Source organism: Thunnus maccoyii, chromosome 9 (assembly GCF_910596095.1).
Source record: "Thunnus maccoyii chromosome 9, fThuMac1.1, whole genome shotgun sequence".
Classification (NCBI taxonomy): Eukaryota; Metazoa; Chordata; class Actinopteri; order Scombriformes; family Scombridae; genus Thunnus; species Thunnus maccoyii.
In genome coordinates this window covers 13,313,011-13,340,685 of record NC_056541.1, presented here as the reverse complement: position 1 = coordinate 13,340,685, position 27,675 = coordinate 13,313,011, and the positions used below count along the sequence as shown (strand labels likewise).

Here is a 27,675-nt window from a genome sequence, read left to right as displayed (position 1 = left end):
ACCTTTAAGATTTCAGCGAGGACACTTTAAACAACAAGAAAATACCAGTACCAACCAATTGCTTATTATCTGTTGTCCTCTGTGTTTCATTATCGAATAATATTGAATATTGTGAAAGCTTTTTGTCCAAGGAAGTCATATGTCAGACCCTACCATGTGACAATAATGTAACTTTGGTAGGAAATAAAGGCAATGAAATGTTGGCTGTGGTAAATTACGTATTTTAAGCAGGTTTCAGCTCCCTGCAATATGATTTTCATAGCTTATTAAATAGAAACCACTGGCTGCCTGGAAGGTAGGAAATCAATTTTAAAACTTCAGGTTTTCTTTGGAAAAAGGTTGGCAATAATGTGAAGTATATATGATTTGTTGTTAATGGTCGACATCATACAATACCACCAGTGTAGTCTTGTGACTATGAAGTCTCTGCTTTCTGTCCTCTCTTTGTAACCATGAAGTTACATAGATGTGACTCAGAGACCAAGAGGAAGAGGATATGTTGTAATATGAGTTCAGGTGCAGTGGTGAAGAGGGGAAAGGGGGCATGCGTGTGTTTGTGTGAGTGCATTGGGGTAAAAGAGTGGGGGTAGGGAGGGGGGTCTCCTTGCACATGTGTGTGTTTGGAGAGCTGGTGTTGACACAGACACAGCCACTCCATTGTCCTCCTCCATCTCCAGTCAGGATGTTTGAGGGACGCCTCATCGCTTGGCTCCCTCTAATCTCTGCTGGAACCGAAACCCTGCGGCTGGAAGACCTTGGCCTTCGAGGACGCTGTCAGCACCAGGACAAGAGAGGCGCAAGATAGAGAGCATAGCTGGGAAGGTTACTGGTGAAAATTATGGAGCAGGAGCAGTCAATTACAGATTACTCTTGAGCTGTTTTAAAATTGCAGGCAGTAAAATAACCCACAGGATTACACTAAATCCGCCAAGTAATCCCCTGATTTATTAGCCTCTGATTTAGTTTTGTCTTTTTTAATAATAAGTTTCAATTTTAATATAAAGATATAAGTGAACAAGTTACTGAACTTTAGGAGCCATTGCTGAACATAATAGTGATATCATCCATCACTATTATCACCCATCATCTTCCTTTTCCATTAAAGGCTTCTTCTTCTCCGTATTCCCTCTCCACCTATCTTAAATCTGATGGTTTAGATTGTTGTTTAACTTGAGCAAATTACAGTTGCCATTTTTAATAATGACATTTACTGTAGTCCCATTATTCTGTTTGGTTACCCTGGCAGCAAGGTGAAAGAGACACTGAAAACACAGTTCAGGAACCCTGGAAATTCAATCCAGATCTATTAGCCAGAGTAGCGCAATGGTAGTCCTACCAGAGATTCTTAATGAAAAACATTGTGCAGCAGAGTTTGTGGTTTTGGCTTGAAATACTCTATTTTTAGTCATGGCAGACTGCACAGTGACAGTCTGCATCTGGCATTTGCTGGAGCAAGTGAACTTGAATCGAGGAAGGGCACGGGATGCATCTCAGTAACCTAAAGTGGTGGCATGAGAAGGATAAATGGTGACAGAGAACAAAGCAGAAATTTTATTTTTGACAGAGCTTTCATGGCCTCACCGGAAATGTGCCCTCTCCCGCCAAGGAAGCGGCTCTGTTTTCTTAATTTCAGCTGCTCTCAAAGATTAATTATTCAATTTAAGCGCCATGGTTGATAATGTACAGTAGACTGAGTTTTATCCTCGAGGAGATGACGGTGGCCCCCAGGAAAGCGATATAAGTGGATTCATTTCAAGATGCCTGTTCCTCCAAAGACTTTATTAGATTTAGTTAATGAGAGAGCAAGGCAGGCTGGCTGGCTGAGCGCAGGTTGGGGAGCTGGAACGTAATTAAGCCGTGAGTCTGACGATACCACTGTTACACACTTTGATTAAAAACACGTTCAACAGCTAATCTCCAACAAATTAAAGTAGTTACATCGTTTGGCACGGTCACCTTTGGTTCTCGCCTTGAATGAGGTAAATCCCCTTTTCTTTCTGTCTCTTCCGCTCACACCACTTCTACACCTTCAACCCCTCGCTGCGACCCCCCTCCCCCCTTGTCTGCACCCTAATTCTCCACGGTAAGTAGGTGTAACTACATGCCTGGTCAACCAGCCGGTCTGTCTGTCTGAGATGTAGTTAACCCTTGTGGGTTTTATGTCTTCCATATGCCCTGCTGGGGCCTATAAGGCTGGACTGAGTAATACAGGAGAACCCTGTATATTTCCAGGCCAGCACACATAAGTCTTCTTGTCTGAGCTATAATGAGTGTTAGTATAGATTTCCTGTGGCTCAAACACTAGGCTTAATTGACCTGAACAGCTCTGAGTGACTTGGCACCTCTTGTCTCAACCTTCCCCTCCTCCCTTACCCCCCACAAGACCTTTCTCTGGGACAAAGAGGCTTTTGTCCCCGGGCCTGCGCCGCAGCGCTCTAAACCTTTGTTGACCGTTTCTGTCTGACAGAGCAAATATCTCTGGCCTCCTTTTGTTTATTGTCATGTTTTGAAGTTTGAACAAAGTTTATACAAAGCCCCATTTTCTGACGTTGTTTGCTGCCTGCAGGGGGAAAACAGAGGGAAGAAGAGAAATGGGTTTATTGTTTGTTGAATTTTTGACTGTCTGCTGCTGTCTGACCTCTTATCTTCTCGTCTCTCCCCCTCTGTCTGTCTCTCTCTGTCTCTCTCCTTTCTCTCTTTTTCAATCTGTCTCTGCTGCCCTCTCTCTCCCTCTCTCTCTCTCTCTCCCCCTCCCTCGATCACTCACAGGGATCACATATACACAGTGGACACAGAGACTGCCAACAGTGACGAGATCTTTTTCAGTAAGGTGAGTGAGACGTCTGTCAGTTTGAGGACGTGTTGTTCTCAGCGTGCCGTGATTGACAACGTAACCCTAATAACCCGGTGTGTTACTGTGTGTTACGCGTGCACGTGGGTGCGTGTGTGTATACTGTGTGCCTGCCAGCAGTCTTACTCACACGCTCACCGGCGTGAGCCTGCCGTGTGCGCCTTGGTGACCCTGTTAAGAAGATTATCCAATCAATCAGCTAGCAAACTGCCTGCGTCATCCACGCTCATCAGTGGGACAGCGGAAGGTCTGATGGGTGTGTAACGGAAGCTGAGAGGACAGTAGATAAAGTAAGGAAGAGAGAGGAAGAGGAGGAAGAGGAGGAGGATGAGGGAAAGTGGGTAGAAAAAGAGTATGAGGGAAAAAAAAGAGGGAAAAGGAAGATGAGATGAATTGCAGAACGGCGAGAAAGACAAGTGGGATCCAGATGGGAATGAGATCCCATTGTATATTTTCAGATTATTCAAAAAGCACTTTATATTTACATAGACCCCCGGCTGTAATAACCCACTCTCCATTCCATTTTAACCACTCCTCGCTGGCATCACTTGCCCTTAACATAATGCATGCAAACAGAATTCAAACAAGGCCATTCTTGTGTATACAACAACCCGCCATCCCTCCACCTCATCCACTTCAATGTCAAAGCCCAGCGAATGGGTCTTAATGAGAGCAGGCTGCAGATGAAAGGCTGGTGGGAGAAGCGCAGATTGATTGATGACTGAGGGTCTTTAATCAGTGGCCGAGCTCCAGACATGTTGTACAACAGCAGCGAGTACGAGGCGGCCTGAACCAGCGGCTCAGTGCTGATGCTCAGGCCACACAGGACAAGACCAGAATGGTGTGTGTTTGTGTGTGAGTGTGTGTGTGTGTGTATGGCTGGATATCAAATATAGCTTAGCATTTACTGATAAGTGTGTGTGACAATGACAGAGAGCGTATACGTTTGTGTGTTTGTAGCTGACTGACAGGTATTGGCTAGCGCTGACCTACAGGCCAAGATAATGTGTGTGTGTGTGTGTGTTTGTGCAAGGATGGCCAACCTATCAATCAACAGAAATTAGCTCTCAGCTCTGAGGTGAGATCCGTCCTTGGACTGATCCAGAGTCAGTGTCGTATTTCCTTCTCCCTGGCAGAGAATTGGAAGTTCAAGGAGGTAAAATGATCTCCAGTCGGCATTTAGAATAAAGTTCACCTCGGTGCAGGTGCCTCATGAGGGGAATCAATGACCAAGAATCCAAGATGATTATTATTGATCACGGTATAGATTGGCTATTGAGCTCTGTACCTTCTGTTTTTTGTCCTCCTACCTCAATGTTTATCTTGTTTGCCTTCTGATTCTCCTTCTCTTTTTCTTGTTCTGTCCTTTACTTCGATCTTTTTTTTCCCCAGAAAATGACATGGAAGTCCAGGCAAGCAGATGTGGACACCTGCAGAATGAAAGGGAAGCATAAGGTAGAGAAAACACATAAGCTCTGCTACTAAGACACTTGGTAAAGTACTGTGCTTACACCCTAACTTCATTTATAGGACAAATATCACCCTATTCGTCACAAAAACACTTAGTGAATCACACATCATACAATGCAGACAAGCTGTCACAGATCTAATTGCTCACATTCTCTGGTTCTTTCTCTTTCTCTCTCACACACACATTAAGAAAACAGGAGACCATGCAGGTGCAATAACACACTTCCTGCGGTTCATATAACCTTCAGCTATCACAATTTATAGAGCACATCAGTGAGAATCTTCCTATCAAATGGAAGTATTAAATACATTTTCTCTGGATTTAAAGTAAGTTCTAACAAAATTGTGTACAGTGAATAATGTCTTCATTATTCTTCTAGAAAGACATTGCATGGCACAATAAAATCTAATGTCAATAAGTCTTAGCGTATCATGAGGAAATGCTACATTTCATGATTATACTCTTAATGTCTGCTGCACATCTGTAGAGCACTACATGCTGTGCTTCAAAAAAAAGAAAAGAAAGAGCCACGTGTGGCTTTCAGTGTAAAAGTATCTGTAATAAAAGATACACAGATGTCACCATGGACCTTCTTTCTTCTTTCTCTTTTTGTTTCTCTCCCGCCCTGCGCTCTCCGAAGGATGAGTGTCACAACTTCATCAAAGTCCTCCTGCAGCAAAATGATGACACCTTGTTTGTTTGCGGAACAAATGCTTTCAACCCATCATGCCGATCCTACAAGGTAGGGAAGCACACACACACGCACACACAGACTCATTCACACACATATCTAAACAGCTCTATCGTGCTATATTTTTGACCTAAATGAAACGCATTTGTCATACACACACACACACGCACTGTGCACATACAGTCTCTTAAAGCTCTCCTCCCTTTTCCTCGCTTTGTCTTTCTTTATCTGTCACAAACACACACACACACACACAGTCAGGGATATTTTTCACATACAACTCCAACCATGTGGCAGTTGAGGGCGGTCGAGCTATGCAGCGATGGACATAGATGGATGACTTTCAGAACTCAGCAGGCCCTCCTCCGATGTCTTTATCTCCAGGTGTACTCTGACATGCTCAATTTAGAAGCAGAGAAACCTAACTACCTACCTTCTTACATACACACATATATACTCACACACACTGAAATGCAAGTGAAGGCTCAGTCCTGAAATCCGACTCAGCCTTCCCCTGTAAACAGAAGCTTGCCAGGCCGTATCCATACGGGCATGTCTGGAATAGTTTCAAGATTCCTTCAGTCTAAGCAAAAACACCTTGTGAGAATGCATTTTAATGACCTCGGGTCAAGAGAGATAGCAGGTAGACATTTAGATTGATTTGACTTAATGGGCAAAAAAGGAGATGTCAACAAAAGATAGACATGGAGAGAAAAGAAAGATTGGCATGCAGGGAAGCAGATGGACAAATTGGAAAACACACACACAAAAAAACACAGATTTTAAGGTATACAGGTAGGCAGAAAGACAAACAGCAGACAGGCTGTCTTCAAACTGCTACTGAAAATGTCCCAATTTTTTTTCTTCCCTTGGGACATAAATCTGATGTTTTTTAATGCCTCGGTGTGAAAAGTGAGCAGCATTGCCATTACAATGAGTAATCTTGCCTCATTCAGAAGACAATTTTCATACTTCTTCAGCTTGGCTGACCTAGTGTTAGGAGAGCAAAATATAATAGTGGAAAGAAAAAGCCAGTCTAATTGGTACTTAATTACATTTTACTATAAGGCTTATACTATGTCTGAAATATACTCAAAACCAACAGAAGTGCAGGAAAAGTGGTTTCAGCATCATTGTCATTTCATTCAAGTATCAGGAGCGGTATTGCAGACATTGTGACTATGAGCCATCCAACAGACATCAGATATGAACAATGTCGTACAGGCAAGAAAGAAAGACAGGAGGTCAGACAGAATGACTCAGAGGCAGTTCTGTCCTGAAGGATACTGTTGTTTGGTTTGTTAGGATGTGATGCGATGGTCACAGCACACAAAGATGTTATCTTGGTGGCCTGTGGGGAAAACTCTCCTGCTTTGGTTCACTAGATCTGTTTACCAGAAAAACAAGACATCTCCGCTTCGTTGCCTTTATGGTTCAGCATGCTAAGCACACACCGAGTGGATGTCTTTCAATGCACTGACTCCTCCTGCAGGGAAAGTGGAATTTATGTCTCTGCATTTATCAGGCGTGGTTAGCTTTTATAACTCCACCAGTTATGGTGTCAAGGTTTGTGTTTTAGATGTTACTGCACTGACATTGATTCTAGTCTGGGGAAAGTGTTAGAAATACATTGTGGTTTGGTAAAATGGCCATGCACACACACATGCATACCTGCCTTTGCAAGCATATAAATCAGTGCATAGGCCTACTTATGTATATGATTGGTCATTCTAATAAACAATATGGTACAGCATAATAAAATGCAATGATTTTATTCAAGTATTCATTCAAGTATTTTTCCATGTTTCAGATGTGTTCAACCCAATTAGCCTTTGCATATTTTAGTGAGTCAATCTTATATTCTTGCAATTCCACTTTCCCTTGAAAAAAAATTCCACCACTGTAATTTTTTAGTCAAATGTAATAGCCATTTCAGTTCAGGGAATAATTGAATCAATATGGCCAATCTGATTAAATGTAAAGGCTTTTTTTGTCAAAGCATTTCAAATATTGTTAAAATTACCACTGATCGCTGGCTCACAAACATGCAAATGCACTTACTTGGCTGGGCACAGAGGGGGAAAAAAACAGAAGTATGAACCCATATAAACACTGACAACTGTGCAAACATGCAAACATACAACACACACATTTTACAAAATAATCACACACACACACAAACACTGTACTACTGGCAGGCTGGCAGACTCTCTGGGCAGATACCAGACCTTTGATGGCATGCTGAGCTTATCCACTCTGCCTTGGTCAAAAGTGTGTGTGTGTGTGTGTGTGTGTGTGTTTGTGGTTAAATCCACCTTGGCCACAGTTTGCCTCTCCATCTCCCCAGTGTGACAGCACTGAAAAGAGCTTCTGTTTCGGGGCCAGCCTCATCCCACATTAATCAGCAACGCGGGCGGGAGGGAAGGAGGGATGGAGGGGAGGCAGAGGTGGAGGGAGACAGAGGGGGGAGGCGGAGGGGGCAGGCAGGGCTCCCGCCCAAACCAGCAACACCCCACGCTGTCTTCTGTTCTAACACCTTTCTCGCCGGGTTACCTCTTTATTTTTGCCCCTTTCTGATTTTCGTTTTTACAAACCTACCAATTTTCTCTCTTCTTTAGCTTCTTCTCGCTACCCGTCCTTCACCTTCTGTGTTGGTGGTGTCAACACCTGGGTACACACATACACACCCATACACACACACACACCCATACACATGCATACAGAAAAAAAAACAGACAAAACACCATGGCAGCTATGGCACAGTCTTCTCCCTCGGTACCACACAGCACCCAACTTCTCTTCTCCTATTCATCCTCCCTCCCTACTGCCCTCCCCATTCTCTCCTGCTCTCCTGCCAGCCTTAATTCCTCTCTCCCTCCATTGCTCCCACCACTCCACCATCTTTCCCTCTGTTGCTTTCTCCCCCTGTCACTCCCTTGCTGTGTTGTAATAATAAACACCCCATCCAGTTGGGCTGATATATGACTAGAGTCAGTTTCATCGCCTGTTGCTGGGGCAAAAGGGGGGGGAATCAATGGGGAGTCAGTGAGTGGGGCTTGGAAGCAGAGGGTCCCAGGTGATGCATCCTGGACATGATACTGGTGAACTGAGGCTACTTACTGGGAAATTTCATCTGTGCCAAGTTTCTACATTTGAAATATGATTTGTAATAAGAAACAAATTCCACACACACACACGTACAGATTTTCCAAAAGCTATTTGACTGACACGATGTTCATTAACATATATTTTCAAAGGTAATTAATTAATAATTGTACATCAGTAAGAATACATAATTACCTAATTATTGTTTGATGCAATGCTTCACCAAAAGATCAATCATTTTACAAGTTGAAGGTTCAGATAAATGAGGTTTTTCCTCTGTAGGTTAAGATGACATATTTCTTTCAACAGCTGCAAAGACTCCAGTTTCCTGCTTGAGAGTAAAAGGTGGTCAGGGAAGGGGTTCATCCTCCCAGAGCTCAGAAACAGGTTACAGAGAAATGGGCCATGACTATTAATCACCCAGGGAGATATGTCGTTGTTTGGTTTACACAACCTCCTCTGGCCCAGGTGTGAACTTGTGCACTTTACCCTTACAGACAAAGAAGGTTGTGCAGGTGGAAATATGGACTGCAAAGAAATGTGTTGGGACTCAACTACAAACTGGAAGTCATCAATCTGTAAATTTATCAATGTCCAGGATGGGTGATAGAAAGGTTTATGCAGTTTTTACTGTAGTTTTTATTGTCTTGTTCTCCTTTATGTTGATTAATATAGCTGGCTAGTTACACCAATCAATTAGGACAAAATTATGAACCAGATAAATCACAGACCTTATCTCTATATAGATTATTTTGCCAATTACAGTAGATTTGCATAAGGATACGTCTCAGCAAAAATGCTCTTTACTATACTTAATCTATAAAATAAACAAGTCTGAAACATTTCAAGGAAACTGTTCCAAGTACACAATTAATAACTGGGACGTTGGCTCAGTTTACCCCAAGTTTGTCCTCAGTAAAGATTTCACAAATCCCTCAGCAATGATAAATAAATCCCATAAAAGAGTATTTTTAAAAACAACAGACACAGAAGCAGAACACGTCCCTCACCCTGAGAACTGAAGCTGATGCTGAACCAATTATAACACTCCTGATGGGCATGTTTTGGATCTACATTGTGTTTGTCTAATTAATTAGCATATAGCCTATGGAAAACACCAATGAGCTGTTGTAGTAATTAATTCATCTAGATACACTACACCCCGAGCCAAGGTTACTGTACATTTGTCTGCTAAGCTACAGTAGATCCCTACAGAACGATGTGTTGTTAAGGCAACACTGACGAAGTGTGACAGTGCCGCTGTTCCCTTCCCATTACTTTGAATTGTGTTTCTACAAAGCTGAAGCGCTTCTTTTTTCTTCCCAGCTAGTGGAGTTGACAGCATAATAAGGTTTGCCTGGTAAACAAGGTAACAAAAATCCATCTGGCTGTTTAAACATCAGATTTCTTTATGGTAATATTTAAAAATGTTGTGGCTCATCGTGGCAGTTTTATGGATTGCTATTGCCCCTTTTTAGAAATATTGGATATTGTTTTGGACAAGGCTAACAGCATGAAAGTGAGCAATCTTCTGGTGTTTCTCTGCTCATGAAAGCTTGACAGGAGACTGGAGCTGTACGTATATCTGCGGCAGGACTGGGAGTGTCTTCCTCTGTTCAAACGGCAGGAATAGATCAGTGACAGGCAGCCAAGCTCAGTAGACAGAGGTCACTGCCTCGGTGAAATCAACTGAGGAGATGGAGGGGCGGGGGTAGCTGCCGTGGCGTGAGAGATATGTGAGTGTTTGTGATATGTCAGAAGAGGAGGGAGTGTTTGTGTTGCTGTACGCCTCTTGTTAGGTATCTGACAGAGAAGCTGCTGACGTTTCAAGCTTAACCGAGTTGCCCGTCGCTCCGTATGACCAGACGCTCTGATTCAGTGGATGCACCTGACCTTCAGCTACTTGTGTCCCTTATGATTAACTCAGCCTAATCTATAATTACTGTCTCCCCTGTCTAATAACAATATATGTCTTCAAACCAGCTTGCCTCCATATATTATCCTCCTATAATTTCTGAAGAAACAGAAGGAATGAGAAATCGAGAAATGTGCTGCTGCTGCTGCTGGTGGTTCTGTGTTTGTTGTAAAAGGTCACTTGTAATTTTCTCTGCCAAATCAGCCTCAACAATTTCTCTGGCAGGCTTTTCCAGCGTTGCGCCGGAGTGTGTGTGTGACCTTTTTAGTGGGCAGATGATAACCATTTCCGCCGAGACAGGAATAGAAAACAAAATGACCTGTTTAGAGACCAGAAAGGGCGGCGTAAGCACTTTGCAGCCTTGGCAAGCTCTGCTTCTCTTTGTCGAGAGAAAAGGAGAAGAAGTGAAGAAGTGGAGTACGAGCGAGATAGAGATAGAGAAGAAAAATGATTATGTATTATGAACTCCGTAGGCAAACAGTATGTTCAGTAATCTTCCCTGACCTCAGCCTCTGGCCAGTGCAGTGTGTTTGTGTGTATTCCTGGTCTTTAGCCAGGGTAAGAGAGAGTCCTAAGGCGTGCTGGGGAAGACAAGCCTACCCATGGTGGGATGATAGCGACCTTTCACCCACATCACAATCTCCGCCAGCACCCCTGCCAATTGCACTGCACCCAAACTGGGCGCAAAACAAGAAAATTGTGTCTAAATTCTGATTAACATCATCCCATTAATTCTGTAAACTAGACCGATGGGCAAGGCCTCGAAGTAGCTTATTGAAATGGGACTGCTGAGTTTCTGAGCATTAGCCATTCCCTCTGTGCTAGAGAAATACCACTTTTACTTTGTTTAGGTGCCGGATTTTTTCCTGAAATATACCACGTCTTTCCTTACTATTTAAAAACTACTGTGGTTTAGTAAAAAATTATCACATTCGCCGCTCAGGGCCCTGGGCTCACCCATTTTTTCTCTTCCCATTTATTTCCCCTTCACAGCAAAAGCACAAACTTTGGAAATCAGGGCAGGGGAAAGCACCGCAGTAAATGGGTTAAAGATCTGTCTTGAGGGTTGTTAAAACTCTTCTTTAACACCAGTACAGTTGAAGGATAAAGTATGGCAGGGGGAAGCAAAACACATCCACCCATACTGTGAAACATGTTGCTGTGAAGTGGAAAATGGCTGTTTTTTTTTTTTTTAATCTCTCTCCATGACAGTTTCCCAGATACTCCCAGATGGGCTGCTTTGAAAGCTCTCAGTGGGACACCAGAGTGGCATCCACAGGGTTTCAGTATAGGTCAGAGTTAGATGGACACACTCCTGGGCTGGGCACCACAGCTTTTTTTTTGACTCTTTTACTCTGACTCACACCATGTTGCTCCTCTTTAACACAATATTTTTGAGTCGTGAATTCAGATTGTGACAGTTTTGACAGTTAGTACATTTCTCATTCTCACCTTCTATCTGTTTTTCATCTTTTCAAACTGGGAAGCAACATTTCCTTTCTTGGTTGTATTTCAAGTCCATTGTTTTGTTTGACAGCACAATGTTGTTTTGACCCTCTCTTTTGACCTTTCACCTCATTTATGACCCCAGATGGACACCCTGGAGGCTCTGGGAGAGGAGATCAATGGGATGGCACGCTGTCCGTATGACGCCAAGCACGCCAATGTCGCCCTCTTTGCTGGTAAGATTAACTGCATCTGTGTATGTGCAGTTTTACATATTTATCAGTATTCTGAAGTGCTTGATTAAAACAATCATCACTATGATTTTCCGTCTTTAAGCCCTGTTCTTTCGCTTACATGAGAGAAACTCTTCACAAGCTTCTGTGAGGTGAAAATAGATTAAGTATGTGTGATGCTACGACTCACTGACTGCCATGAGGCAAAAACATTAATCAAAATTTTCTCCCATCTGCACTTATTAAACACTGGAACATGTCTGAGCTAGATGGGAAAGTTGAGTCTATTTGAGTGAGGGGGATTAGTTGCGGTTGTATTTAAAATTGTTTTTAATACTCTGTGGTTTATTCTAATGGCAACACTCCCGACAACATGTCGAGAATGAAAGCCAATCTGTGTTACATGCACTAGAGCAAATCGCAAAACTCCGGGCCACATTCGCTCTGCGTTAGGAATTCGACGCTTATTAGAGCCCATTGGAAACACATCAATAGCACATTGTGGTAACAGAAAAAACTGAATCATCTTCCTCTCTTTCTCTTATTGTGCTTCTCTGTCGACCTCTTTGTCTCGTTTTCTTTTTTTTTTTTCAAAATGCATAAGATTAAAAATAAGTATGGATGGAACCCAAATGAGTCAGCTTTCCGTTGGCGGGGTGCGATTCTTCTGAGGCAACCTACCCACAGGCTGCTAAAGACATTCAGTCCCCCATTCACATTCACTGTGAACCGATTTATGGCTGTATTGATGAGCTGTTCCTGCCTGTTTAAAGTCAAGGAGGAGAGTAAACGCCTAGGTTGACCAGTTAATGTGTAGCAGAGCTGCTTGGAAGGGGCTGGAAGCACTGAGTAATCAAGAGGGTTCCTCTCACTGCTATCCTTTCAATTATGTAGTTTGAGTTTCCACTGTGGTTATAGCCATGGCAGGCTGAGGTCATGCTGGTGGTGGATTGTGTCGTGTCTTTGTGTGTGGAGCATGTGTGTGTGACTGTGGGTTTCATGGGGCTCTAAGAGTGTGTGTGATGTAGGGTTTCAGTTGGTTTGCGTGTTTGATGTGTGTTTGGGCGAGTGAGCAATTAACATCTTCTAAGTGTGTGTATAGCCTGTTTGTTGTCCATCAGAGAGTCTTGTTGGTGTGATTCATTCATTTTTCCAGGTGTGACCATGTGAAACCTGTTTGTGTATTTGGTCACAGAGGTAGGAATCTCTGAGAGGCTTTGTATGTTTCTCTCTTGACTTAACTTCACTCTCTTCACCTTTTTCTCTTCATTAATGGCTCTTTCTTTCTCTCTTCATTCTTCTCCCCTCTACTCTATCTCAATCTTTCCTCCTGATTGCTCTTTCCTTCTCTGCGTTCCCTCTCCAGATGGCAAGCTGTACTCGGCCACCGTAACAGACTTTCTAGCGATCGATGCGGTCATCTATCGTAGCCTAGGAGACAGCCCGACTCTGCGCACTGTCAAACACGACTCCAAATGGCTGAAAGGTGAGTGCAGGACACACAAACAAAGTCTCTGTGGGTGGAAAGCACCAAGCTGACTGACAAGTTAGAAAACAAACTCGGGTTTCGACATGCATGCTTAACCATGTGTTTGTGTTTTTGTGATTTATTTGTGATGTGTGTATATACGTCTTCGCACTTGTGTGCTGAAACTAGGTATGAAGAGCAGCACTTATGCTAATCCTACACGCTCTGTTTGATTCAGTCATTTTGCCAACCTGCCCTGGTAGAGTTGATGTAGCCAGGAAATTGCTCTGCCTTGGGGAGAAACAAGCATAAGTCCAGCCTGTCAAAACTCAATAGAGAGATCCCTCTTTCTTTGCATGCAAATTGTTTCACTGATATGATGGATGATAGATCGAGGCACTCAAGGCTCACAGTCGGTGCTTTTCTGCATAATGTGAGATATATTCTAGCTGTTTACTGTGAAATATGGTGTCAGAACTGTTTTGTCACAGCAAAACGTCACTTCATCTCATATTTTATTACTATTTTTTTTGTCTGTAGAGCCCTACTTTGTCCAGGCAGTCAATTATGGAGACTTCATCTACTTCTTCTTTCGGGAAATTGCTATGGAGTACAACACAATGGGGAAGGTAAGCACAGGCCCTATTGTTCTGCAATTGTTTGAGCTCTAATCAGAGGTGACTTCCTATTTACTGGGAGAATCAGGAAGTGCCTGAGAAAACTAACAGGATATGGGTGTATCACATAACTGGAAGGAGGCTTTCAGGAGCTGTAAAGTGGCCAAACATTTTTCAGTAACAGATAAACACTGAGCAGGATGTGGTACCTAAAATAGATTCAAAAAGAAAAATCTGTGGATGTCTGGAGATCCCATTTTGAAGTCTAAATATACCGCTTGAATTGCACGTCCGCATCCGTCCGACATTGCTCCTGTTTGACCTATCTTCTCAATGTTTCCCAGGAGGAATTCCACCCAAGTGTCTATGAGAAATGAGACAGAGTGGTAGAGAAGACGAAACAGGCTTTCCTCAGGTTTCACAAAAAAGGGACAGTTACAGACATTTTTCTATTAATCTCCTCATTTCAGTTTTGGACCCTGAGAAAGTTTAATTGGGCACCAGGTAGAAGAAAATACAATATGGAAATGAATCGCTCAATACCTATTTTTCCGAATAAATGAGAGAAACACACAAAAAAGAGTGACAATGATAGAGGATGGATGAGGACAGAGAGGAGGTAACGAGAAACACAGAAAGAATGGATTCCCTGCCAGAAGTGACAGGCATGTGTTATAAAGAGCATGAATACAGATCAGGCCTCTCAATCTGCTGGGTGTTTTGAAAGCAATGTCAGTATAATTATGCATGTTGTGGAGGAGCTGATGGTGCAGCAAGCAATTTAACATTAAGTGAATGATATTCCTTCATCATCATACAGTAGATTGGCCTTCCTCGACAATATAAACAATCGTCTTTGGTTTTGTGTTTGCTTTAGTATTAATGTTGGATTGTAACATCGTTATCAGGGAAATACAAAAAGGATAACTGTTTCATTAAACAAGTAAATTAACAAGCCTCGAGTAAGGTATTTGTTCATGTGAGTGATCTGTGTATTTGCCCAAGTAACACACAGATAAAGCCTGTGTTCAGCTATCTTCAGTGAGTTGAAATGTGACAGACTGAACTGTAATATGTAAAGCCGACATAATTCCACTTTCAACTTGACAGGTTCACCTGTTTGGTATAATACATTTTCTGTAATCTCAATGCTCTATAATCTCACGGTGTGAGAGTGTAAGAGCATGTGTGTTTTTCTTAGCTTGAATTGTGTGTTTTCCGCATGCATATTTGTATGTGTATGTGTGTGTATGTGTATGTATAAATGAGGGAGTGGAAGGTTGTGGTGTTTGCATGAGTGAGGGTGTGTGTGTGTGTGTGTGTGTGTGTGTGTGGTTGTGTGGGTGTGTGTGTGGGGATCTGGTTTAAATGCATGTTCGCTCCCATTCACACTGTTTACTCTAGGTTGCAATTTCAGGTCAGGGTTAGATTTATTGCTGTTAAGTATAGTGTGACAACAACTAATTACAATACTGACTACATGATTTTACAGAAGAGTTGTAATTACAGCACTCGCTCCTATTGAAGCTGTATACTTTGAATATTCTGTTGCCAGGTGCTGACTCTTTAACAACATATCAAATCCACCAATTTACTCTTCTGTGTCTTTCATTTGCTATAAAGTGATGAAATTTTGGTTTAAGACACTGGCGTCTCCCACAGATTTTTGTAATTTAAAAGGCCTAGAAGGGCTTATAGTAAGATCCGTTTGGAACCAAATTAAAAAGTTTCTTGAATATTTTACATATAAATGCTAAGCACAAAATAATAATAACTGATACAAAATTTAGTGCTTGGTAAACACCACTATGAGAAAATTATGGTCTGTTATGGGTTGCTTTCACTTCTTTATCCAAGTGAGCAAGTAAGTTTTGTCAGTCCCATCAAAATAACAAAACAAAACAAAACAAAAAAATGCATTAAAAATGGACAAAAAAAACTAGATGATGCTTTCTAGATGCAAATTAGAATAATTTATTTCATATTCAAAAGGTGAAAAGGTGTGAAAAAAAATGTGAGCAGTTTTAGTCATTAGTTATTATAAGCTGTTATGAGGCTAAATTGTTAAACCAAATCCTGTCCTCATGCAAAGCATTTAGAGACTGTAAATGTCTATTGTACTTATACAAATGTCTATTCAAAAGTATTCTTTTAATCTTAACCTGTGCGTTGGTCAGGTGGTGTTTCCTCGGGTGGCCAGAGTTTGTAAGAATGACTGGGGTGGCTCGCCTCGTGTCCTGGAGAAGCAGTGGACTTCATTTCTCAAGTCTCGACTGAACTGCTCTATCCCCGGTGACTCCCACTTCTACTTCAACATCCTGCAGGCCGTGACAGATGTCATTCACATCAATGGGAGGGATGTAGTGATGGCAACCTTCTCCACACCTTACAACAGGTACGCTGAAGAATTAGCAACAGATAGAGGTGATTTGTGGAGGTCATTCATTTTATTTAGTCATCCATCTTCTTTTCCTCTCACCTCTTCTGAGTTCATGGGTGTCAACAACTGTTTTGCAATTTCCATTTATTAACCCAATTATCTTTCTCAGCTTGAAATACTTTGAAAATGCCCCCAGTTCATCAACATTATGACAGTCTGACCTTTATTAATGCTAGAGACGTGTGCCACTGCTGTTCCTCTTGGCGACTTGTAATCTAGAGGCTACAGGGTCAACATCTTCTGTCAAAACAGTTTTACTGCCCTTTTGACATGCAGGTGCTTAATCTTATTTTTCTTCTTACAATTCATATTCAGAAGCGCTTTCATATTCAGTGGCAGGAAGAGTTGTTATCTAAATTGAAAATTGCCACAAAGCCATAGCGCTTGGCTGATAGCTTGCACATATTGTAATTTTCCATTTTATGGCTGCTTTTTAGCAGATAAGACAATTGCTTGTGACAATGCAATTGAGCATGGTTAATGGACATTAAAACCCAATGAAGCATAGCCTCTGAAAATTTCTATAAGCGCTAGTTTTGATCCTGGCATTAATTTTCCATTTCATAGTCGGAGGATGAAATTAGAGGGAGCAAATTCAGACTGCAGGCAGCACTCAGAGATTGTGTCATGTAAATGTCTGTCTGGGTGTCTGGCTGGGTTGCTGCCTGGTCAAGTCACTTGCTTACTGGTTGGCTTGCTCACCATTTATCTGCCTTGTTAGCAGCCTGGTATAAACAGACATATGACTGTCTAACTTTCTGTATATATCCAATGCAGAGGGTAATTACTATAATTTCGCAGCTAAGGCGAGAATTAACAGCTCTCTGACCTTGCTCTCTATAATACTGCCCTTGTGTATGCTGTCTCCCCAATGTCTACATGATGAGTTTAACCCATGATGCAACAGCCAGAAAATCCAACCAGCATAAGAGAGAGAAAGACGTCTCACTTTAATAGAAAGTCTGATAGAGAATAAACAATTCCTAGTTTTTATTTCTGAGTGCAGATGGTTGAAAAATAGAAAAAGTGACTCAGCAAACAGCTATGCATTGATTCCACTCAGACAGAGAGAAGCCAGTGGCTCCATTGCTATCACAAGACGGGTTTTTTCCCCTTAAATGAATAGCAATAATAAGATAATCTGTTGTCCATATTTTTTGCCCAACAGTGTACTTGTGATGAACTTCGTCTCAAGGCTTTTGGGGAAACCCAGTCTCAGAGGAGAAGGTTAGGGAATGTGTTTCCTCATGGGACTTGGCAGGCACATGTAACTGATAGGCTACTCTATTTAATAACACTATGCAATATATAGCCTACACTAATCTGTAATACAGGAACTAGAATAATTGCCAATGATCCATGTAGAAGACTGGGACATTAAGAAACATGGTCTTGTATTGAAGTGCAGAGCTGTTATTATAGGTATGATAAGGAAAAATGTTATTTCATTCTTCGCAACCCTGTTTAGCTACTTGGTTTACATATTTGGACAAGCAAGCTTGTTTTATTGTTTGTGTTTTAAAACTGTATGTTTCACTTGTAATGTTACAAAAGATAAGGTTTATGGGATGAAGACAAACTGCTGTGCTTTGGCTAGTGTAACTCTATTTCAGATAATAAGTTTGGCTTGGGGTACTATAAACTTTCCCAAATCCAATAAAGAGCAGGACAGAGCTTCTAAGGTTAGCTAGCCCCCCAGCCTATGATCACAACCTGAAGGCCAATATCAACACCTGTAGATATCTTCTATCATACAGGATTTACACCACACGATTGCAACAATACTTTCCTGGGCCAGGAGCAACAAAATTAACACATTAGCCTACAATGGCACATACGGCCCCACTTCCACCAATACAGTTCTATGATTCAGATTCTTCCATCAATCACACACATACACACACACACACAAACACACACACACACACACACACACACACAAACACACACACACACACACACACACACACACACACACACACACAATGATCGATTCATACTGCTCTGCATAGATAGACCTATAATAAATAATAATATATGTAACATGTATCATACAGGATTTCCACCATATCACACATCCTGGCATAGAGACACAATGATACAATAGCCTAATATTTTCCAAAAACATCCAATGTCAACTACTTCTCATTGTATAAACACAACACCTTGGAGACAAGAATATATACCTTAAATTAGGATCGTCCAAAATGTGTGAATAATATGAGATTTACTCCGTTTTTAAGGCTTAAACAGGATATAAACAAGCAGGCAGACCTTATTATGTGAGTAGTCTGATTTTGAAACAGTAGCCTTAGGGCTTGTGTCCTGTCCATATACCATTTCGAAAAACGGTATATGGACAGGACACAAGCCCTGGGCGCTGGGATGAACCTGAAGCGCTTGTGCAGTGAGAGAGAAAAACCTCTCGCCGCACAAGTGCTTCATCCCAGTGCTTCCCAGAGCCCTGCCATCACTTTTCTGCCAGAAAAAAACACTATATGGACACAAGCCCTTATGTTGTTGTTATTTAGCCTCGCGGTTAAAATTAATTTTATTTTATGAAAAAAATTGCCCCATTTATCTTGGTGCCTGGCCTGAATAATTTTAACAGTTAGGTAAAAGTATGGTTGAAATAGGTAAAAAGTAATAGATAAATTGTGGGGCTGCTAAACTGGTAACCTTCCCGCCAACGGGTCTCTGCCATCCGCATCGGTTTCGGGCTCAAGTGGAGATGAGGGTGGGGCAGTTGAACAGGTGGATCTGGCAGTTGCAGGGCTCTGGTTCTCTGCCTCAGTTTCATGCTCAGCTGAACTAGTAGTGGCTGCTGCCATGTTACTGTCCTCCTCCTCTTCGCTGTCAGCATCGTCCTCTCCAGGCTCTTTGCTTGCAAGCTGACTTTTGAAAAAAGTGTAGATAGACGGCATGTTTTTCTGAAGTTCAGTGTCTCTGATATCCTTTTCTTTTTTTGTCTTTTTCTTTGCTGCTCCACTGCTCTACCATTTATTATCCATGATGTTTGAAGCGTCTTTCACAGCTGGCCAGCCGGCCTTGCTGCTAAATTCCCACGGTCACCACCTGACCTGACCTGACTCATTATCATCATCATCATGATACAGACACAGCCAGCAAACCAATCATAATATATTTTTTTTCTTATTTGCAAATAAAGTAATTTATTTGATTAGATTTCAAAAAAACAAAAAAAAACAAAGCCAGGATGAGGCCACAGTTGGTGGGGGTTTGGAGGCCCCCGGGCACCGGCCCAATCGGCCCGGTGGATAATCCGTGCTTGCACTCTGATATAGTAGTAGCCTATCAAGACCCAGCTTCTGAGTCTGTCTGGTGCTTTCTAAGGTTGTAACCTGTAACCACACAAAATAATGTAGTGTGAAAAACTCCTTGGAAGTAACGCCAGGTTACTACTCTACTAGTTAGTTGGACATGGTAGATTTTGCAGTGTACTTTAAAAGCCAACAAACACACTATGTAGTCCATTTCTTACAGTTTTGATGTTGTAATTTTGGTTTTGGGAAGGCTAATAAAAGACATGACCTTGCACACTCTTTATATACAGAAAATTGCTGAGCTTTTCAGGCCTTACGTGCCTAGTTATGGTTGCTAAACTATGATTGCTATGACAGTAACTCTTTGTGGGAGCAATTTAGGGAACAGTCAATTGGCCAGTTTGAATGACTCATTTAAAGAAATGGAGGAAATAACAAAGTTGTATCCATAAAATACATCTTGTTTTATAACACGGATGTTTTCTGGCAATTGTCACAACATTTCAAATTTGATTGTATCACCCAGTGTAAACATGCCACAGCTAAAACGAGTCATCCTCGAGGGATTTTACCCCTCCGGAAGGAGATTGTAAATCTATTTTTCTGTCTCCTGGTGATAGACCAGACTTGGCAAGGTGTTTCTTTGATATGTTCAGTCGAGAGGTTGTTTATGTGATTATTTTTGTGTTTGTGTCGTGGCAGCATCCCAGGCTCAGCGGTGTGTGCCTATGACATGGCGGAGGTGGCCAACACGTTCACAGGGCGTTTCAAAGAGCAGAAATCCCCCGACTCCACTTGGACGCCTTTTCCTGAAGAGAAGGTTCCCAAGCCAAGGTACAACAGCAGTTAATTAACCAGTGCACACACACACACACACACATACACGTTTACGCTAACACACACACACTCACAAACACATGGGATTTAACACAGTCGCACACACATACAATATATTTAGTCACACAGTCTCTCTTCCTCTCTTTCTTCTCACATTCCCTCTTTCTTTGTCTCTGTCTGTCTCTCTCTCTCTCTCTCTCTCTCTCTCTCTCTCTCTCTCTCTCTCACACACACACACACACACTCATATTTATTCATTACCTAGAAAAGGTTATATACATGGCCCCCTAATCCATGCATAAGACTTGAAGAACAATATCACCACATTTTTTACTCATGCAGCACCATTTTCCAATACAGTACATTGCCACTCTTTTTAGTCGGGGATTACAATATCACGTTGCGTCACACACACGACACACCACCTCTCCTCACCGTTCCACCCCTAACCCATTACCTCACCTCTCCACCACACACAGCTGCATCAAAGAAGGGCTCAGTATCAACAAATGAAGCATGAGATCATTTTACAGATGGCTGGCTAATTCCACAAATGCACCAGCCTGATCAATCTCCCCTCTATTGCTTGCTAATTAGTGCGCTAAGAGCTGCTCTCCTCTCCTCCGGAAAAAAAAAAAACAGATTTACTACAAAGATCTGGGCCACGATAATTGTTAGTACCCCGTGTGTGTGTGCGTGCATGCATGTGTGTGTGTGTGTTCCCATATGGGTGAGGAGGCGGTTCCTCACCAACAGAGAGCCTGTACAGTACTCTTTGTGCATGCATTATGTGAATGAGTGTATATGTGTGACTTTACCCACTTCCCTCAATTAGCATGTAATTACTTGTTTATGTTCAACAAGGTCAGACATTGCAGAGATCAGATACACCCAGCGTTGTTTTTGCTGTGATTGATGTGATTGATTTCATTTCCATCTTCTGGTGCATTTCAGACTTTTTATCTGCAAGCAAACAGACGGAGAGTTGTAACAATGCCACCTAAGTCTGCCCCTGCAGCAGACTGTTCCTCCATGTGCTAGACTCTCTCTGACTCATTTAGAGATTCTGTGTTTAAGAGATGTCTGTTTCTGTTCTGGTCTCCATATGTCCAGTCAGACATAAATGTAGTTATACAGCAACAGAAATGTTACAGCACTGCCTTCTTTTCCAATGACAAGTGGTTCAGCAGATGCTGCCCCCTACTCTAACAACATCAATTTGGAGGTCAGTTTAACACTAGCAGCAGATAAGTGGAACTCATCTATCAAAAGGAATTTCATTTCAGGCTAAAATAGTGTACCAGGAGTGGTTTAAATAAAATTCAAATATGTTTGGACTATAGTTTTCTTGCTGAAGCACCTCACTTTCTTCAGCACTTTCATAAAAGCTCTTTGAAATTGTGTCCTTTTCCTGTGTAGACATGATGGGTATATGAATGCACAGAAAGGCTGAATGATTTTTCTTCATTATTTGATTTCCTTAGTATTCGTACCTGCAGATCACTACTTTTAAAATTGCAAAAACGATGGTTTTCATGGGAAGATGAATTGACATGTTTCATGAGAGCACACACACACACACACACACATATATATATATATATATATATATATGGTGTAATGGTGTAACTTCATCACTCACTCAAAAATACTGTATATATATATATATATATACAGTATTTTTGAAAAATACTGTATATATATATATATATATACACAGTATTTTTGAATGAGTGATGAAGTTACACCATTGATCGGCCAGCCCAGTATTGGGAGTTTCCCCATGGGGCGTTGCTCTTTCAAAATGAATCAGTGCAAGATGTTGGAAGCGGAGGACAGCGGCGCAACGCAGAGTGGCTGTGTTTCCTGGTGCGTTTGGATTTTATGACTGAAGTAATACCAGGACACAAGCTTTTTACTTCTCTGACGTTTTCACATCACAAATGTTAATGAACAACAGTGTTAAAACACGAGTCTTGTAGCTGTTTTATCAGTTTATTGTGGGGCTGCTGCTTTGCAGGTTCTCTTGATTTGACTGTAACTGCGGTAACTGGGTGGAGATAAGCCTCCTGAATTTGCACCCAAAATGCTGTCAAAACTTTCATTTAGAATTTCCACCGCAACCATTGACAAGGAAAGAGGCAGAAAAAAGGCGCATAAGGGCATGAGAGAGAGAGTGCAGCCAGTTAACGCACCCCAAATAACAATCACTCTGACAAAACACTTCATGCAGAGTGAAAAACAATAGATATGAAAGTATATTAGTCATATACTAGGCTTTGACCTAGTATATGTTTTGTTTAGGGTTTGGTCTTTACATGTTGACAGTGTCAGACATTCAGTGTCCAGCTGGCTAATATTTCTAGGACCTGGTGAGGATTATGTGGTGTGGCAGAGTATCAAAGACCATGCAGTAAAGGGGTTTTACAAGCTCTCAGAGGTGAGATGCCTGCAAAGGGGATATGCTATCAAAAGCAGTTTCTCTTTTACAAGCAGCTCACCAACTCCCTGTAAAAGGATCAGATAGATAAAATGTCTTAGTGCTCTAACCTGAGTCCAAAGAAAAGAAGACATCTTGAGACCTCTGCTCTGGTCAAAGCCCCCTGGAATGAGAGTTTAGTAATTTAAGTCTACACTCTCATTGATTTTAGGGAAGTAGAACTTTCTGCCTTCTTTTGGAGTTCTGGCCATGAAAATGAAAAATGCTCATTCCCCCTATAGTCAATGTGGCAGTATTTCTTTTGTACTTTTTGTTCCATCTAATTTTTCCTTCATCCACTCACCATTTTTCCTCTCCTTTCCCTCTCCCACCATCCAACTTCCTCCTCCTCCACTCCATTCACAGGCCTGGCAACTGTGCCGGCACTCCATCCATGGAGAGGTACAAGGTGTCCAATGAGTTCCCCGATGACACACTCAACTTCATCAAGATGCATCCTCTGATGGACGAGGCCGTGCCCTCCATTGCTAACAGGCCCTGGTTCCTCAAGACCATGGTTCGGTAAGTATTACACACTCCAAAGGCCGTTGTCATCAGAAGTCTATGAGGCTCTTCAACCCAGGACAATAATTACGTGAAGTGCTGCTCTGAGAGTCAGGCTCATTAAAACACAGTAGTACTCCACCACAAACCAGCCGGTGACCTATTTTCGCTGTAGTAGAGGAAACAGTGATCTGCACTATACTATCATTCTCCCAGAGTGACCACGTAGTAATGTGATGAAGACAGAGTACTCAATTTGAATTTGCTTTGATATTTTTAGTGTTAGTTGTGTGAGAAGTTCATATTTACACTTAAAAGCCATTATTAAGAGGCGGATTTCAAGTGTGTTCTCCGTTGCAAATTGCTTGTTTAAATCCCTTTGAAGATATTTCTATGAGAGGACACTGGAGTAAAAAGTTGAGGGGTTTTTTTGTGCTGTGGTTAGCTTTTCTCCAGAGTTTCTGGAGTTGAGCCCATTTCCCAAAAGCCAGTGCACTGTGGTTGATGCTGTTTGATCATAAAGGTCTCTCTGACTTTTAGCTGCACTCATGGGTGTACTGTAGATTTGGGTATGGACTGTAGGGACATGTCCCTACTAATGTCAAGGTGTTGCTGAATTCTCCCTACCAATATTTTTACCAATTTCAAACAATCTTGCCATTTTAACTCCACATTATGTTACCAGTAAGATCTCTGTAGAGTTGCCAGGTTTGTGTGTTTTTTGCAAAAAAGTAGGTTATTATGATAAAGAGTGGAAGAGGGGGATACTTGACTTGATTATCTGGCAACCCTTAACTCCAAGCTGTATTACGCATTGCTGACTAGCTGCAGCCCAGCAGACACCTGGTAGTAGTAGATTCTGTGATGGACAATGGTGAATTTGAAGCAGTTAATAGTTACTCATAGCTTAAATGTTTTAAACATAACAGAATTGAAAACATCTTCACTGGACAAAACTAACATCATAGTTAAATGTCAGGCGTTAGGTGTTGATAGCTGATTTATGATTCCTGCTCAGACATGTCATTAAAAAACTATTACTGTAGGTGAAAATTGCTCCCAAAAGCAATTTAAGACTTCAGGTCCTTTTTAAAGAAGAACTGGAGTGTAAGTAACAGCCAGGCTTAGCTAAAAGAATGTTCTGTAATCAATGATTAATATTCTTTGACATTATCAGGAGAAATATTTATATAACCCCATCCCTCCCTGTTCAAAGAGTGGATGCGTTATTATTGCATATGAATCATTACAACACGGTGAACTCCAATGTTGCAGAGATACAGATGGGTGAGCTGCAGCCCTTCAGGTGAGCTCTGATGAGATCTAGCCATAAGTTCAGGAGTTGAATGAAAAATAACAAGTAGAAGTTTCTGAGATGATTCAAAGATATCAATCAGCAAACTGAAAGAAGAGCTACAGAATCTCAGGTGAGGTTTGAGAACCTTACAGCAGATAGTTGGTTCACATTACCAGCAGGTACATTATTTTTCTTGTAGCAATTATTGTGGAAAATCTATCATATGTCAATTTTAAATATTGCCTGTTTCAGGCAAGTTATATCAGTATATGTGTGTGAAAGAGAAAAGAGAGATAGAGAGCATGTGCACATACACTACTGTTTATTTTTGGCATTTTATAAAAATAAAAAAAAAAGTCCCTACCAAAGTTAAAACCAACTCTACGCCCTACGCAGACATTTCCCGCCAGCCTGTATGGGAATACGACAGCACACCACCATCCCATCAGCAAGGCAAGACTAGCTGACAGAGCATTTGGTAAAAAGTAAAAAAATCTTGTCTAGTTTTTCATTTGGACCTGATTCTGAATTGCAGCTACTCAAGACTTAAGGTTAAAACTACATGCCAGGCCTTTGACAAGCCTCAGTGGTGGTAACATCACTTAAAAGATGAGTTACATTAAAAATTCTTCATAGGTTTTACAAATGATTTGCATCGTATCACATATTGCTGGTACTTTGCTGAGGTCTGACCTACATACTATGCTGGCTTAGTCAGAATATGCTCAGAAACAGCTTTCATCAAGGTTATCTCTACAACCCTCTCTGTTCATGAATAACACAGCATTTCTGTCTTTACATAATCAGGAAATCAGATTATTTTATTTGAAATGACACCACAGCAAGCAGAGCCTTACGTACAACTCAGAGGCAGTAGTTAAAAGCATTACGTAAGCTCAAAAAGCATCATGAAGGCATATTTGGAGGAAGGAGAGGCATTATGATACTTGTCACAATCTGTATGTGGAAAACTATTCTTGAGATGAAGTCAACTGGAAACCAAATCAGTAATAGGGTTTGATCCCTGTTACACCCTGGAGAGGACACCCCAATATCCAGCTGGAGCTTTTGCTGCAAATTTGGAAAAGCTTTTCTGTCTTGAGACTTGTGCTGTGGCAGGGATCTCAGCTGGCTGGGTACAATGAATCGAATGGAGGGGGGTAGGCACTCTGAAGAACCCCCTCTTGAGATTTTTATTATCCTGAATAGGAAAGACAGTGAATGTCTTAGTCCTTGAGATCGTATTATTTTGCTGAAATCAAATCCCATTGACACAGTCCTTGGAGCTCCTGTTATGCTTGAATAGATCAAAATCACATTGGACCTTGAGATTGCTGTTATTGTTGATTGGTTATAACCATTGCACAGAGCATTTTAAGAGATAACGAGAGAATGGGATAAGAGGATTTGGCCTTGTTTTGTAATGGATTCATGGTGTAAACTGTACTCTCTAGTAAGGCAAAATTTACATTCATCACACCCAAAATGAATTCTCTCTCTTTTCTTTTTTTTTGTTTAAAACATTTTTTTAAACTAATGTGTACATTTTCATCTTCTTTTACATAGAGAACACTTGGTAAACCAATAATGAGGGTAAAAGTGGACTTTCTTGATTTCCAGATAAGCTCTCATATTTAATCTTTAATTCCCATCTCCTTCAATTAAAAAATCATGAAAACAAGCATTTGCATAATACACCTTGATGTGCAGATATGTACCTTTTTTGATAACTTAGAGTTTCTTGGCCCTGGAACAAATTGAGAGATAGATACCAGAATCTGTGATGCTATGAAATCAGATGGTAAAAGGAAATAGCCTCAAGAGGTATTTATTAAAACCTGTTATTTGATCTGTCTGAGTTTTCCTTGTAACATCAACAATCACAGATCCCAAACGCATTGACTGGCAGCTGTCTAATTTGCTAACTTGAATCTGCTTGGTGTGTTTTATTTCTAATCATGAATTGAAAATTGAGTTTTATGCACATCCACCTGGTGCTGAGCCAAACTGTGAGATCAGCAGCTGTCAATTAGACAAGAAAGTAGAGCTCACAACTGTTGTCTGCTGCTTTAGCAACTTTTTTGTAATGTTTTTCTTTTAGGAACCACCTGACATGCCTTATGGCAATCTGATTGAGTTTCTAATGAAATAACAATCAATTAATTAATGAGATTCAGGCTCTGTAATCTCCCCTGCTGTTCCTTATTCTCTTTTAGACTTCTGACGTGTGTGTTGGAAGGTACATCAATTGATTAATTGATTATATAATTATTTTTTTGGATATTGTATTCATCCTTTATTTTCTAGTTGGTAGTATCTGTCAGTACATATAAAAATAACCTCTCAACTCTTTGAATGTGGTCCAGGATAAAGAGTACTGAACTGGGATAGAGGTGAAAATTCAATCACTGCTGGTATTGCTCATCACCATCTGTTGCTGTTAATGGGTAAACTTGTCGCTGTGTTGGTGGGCAAACTGGTTAATTAATTGACTTATTGATTGGTTAATTGATTGTGCTTGGTATTCCCTATTCCAGGTATCGTCTGACGCGCATCATGGTGGACAATGAGGCGGGTCCCAATAAGAACCACACAGTGGTCTTCCTGGGATCGGAGAAAGGCATCATCCTCAAGTTCCTCGCCAAGATGAACAATGGCTTCCTCAATGATAGCCTCTTTCTGGAGGAGCTTAACGTCTACAACCCTGAAAAGTACGTTGCTTTGGGTATATATGTGAACTGTATGTGGGTGAGAGATTGTGAGACACTGAGTCTGAATGTTCGTAATAGGGAAACACATGGATACTGTTGCTAAAAACGAAGGAGGGTCAGTTGTGTGACAGAGAGAGAGAGTGTGCGTGTGTGTGTGTGTTTTCATGTTTCCAACCATCCAACCATTTCCCAACTCAGCCAACCCACCAACCCACCAGCTCCATCAGTACCAGTCAGTTCCCCCGACCCCAGCTATACAGTGAGCCAGCCAGATGGCTACTCTATCATTTAAAAGAGTTTTATCAGGTTACACTTTGCCCAACCGC

The 27,675-nt window shown here is 41.4% G+C and overlaps 1 protein-coding gene across 2 annotated transcripts in view; it reads left to right on the top strand.

The window, feature by feature from the left end:
* The window catches only part of sema6a (sema domain, transmembrane domain (TM), and cytoplasmic domain, (semaphorin) 6A), a 103,228-nt gene that overhangs the window by 53,472 nt on the left and 22,081 nt on the right, over positions 1-27,675 (top strand). For both annotated transcript variants that reach the window (XM_042421897.1, XM_042421898.1), the window contains exons 4-13: positions 2,770-2,830; positions 4,244-4,306; positions 4,963-5,064; positions 11,625-11,715; positions 13,079-13,198; positions 13,721-13,809; positions 15,975-16,192; positions 20,224-20,355; positions 23,204-23,359; positions 27,176-27,349. In XM_042421897.1, coding sequence (XP_042277831.1) covers positions 2,770-2,830; positions 4,244-4,306; positions 4,963-5,064; positions 11,625-11,715; positions 13,079-13,198; positions 13,721-13,809; positions 15,975-16,192; positions 20,224-20,355; positions 23,204-23,359; positions 27,176-27,349 — 1,206 coding nt within the window. The remainder of the gene's footprint in view (positions 1-2,769; positions 2,831-4,243; positions 4,307-4,962; positions 5,065-11,624; positions 11,716-13,078; positions 13,199-13,720; positions 13,810-15,974; positions 16,193-20,223; positions 20,356-23,203; positions 23,360-27,175; positions 27,350-27,675) is intronic.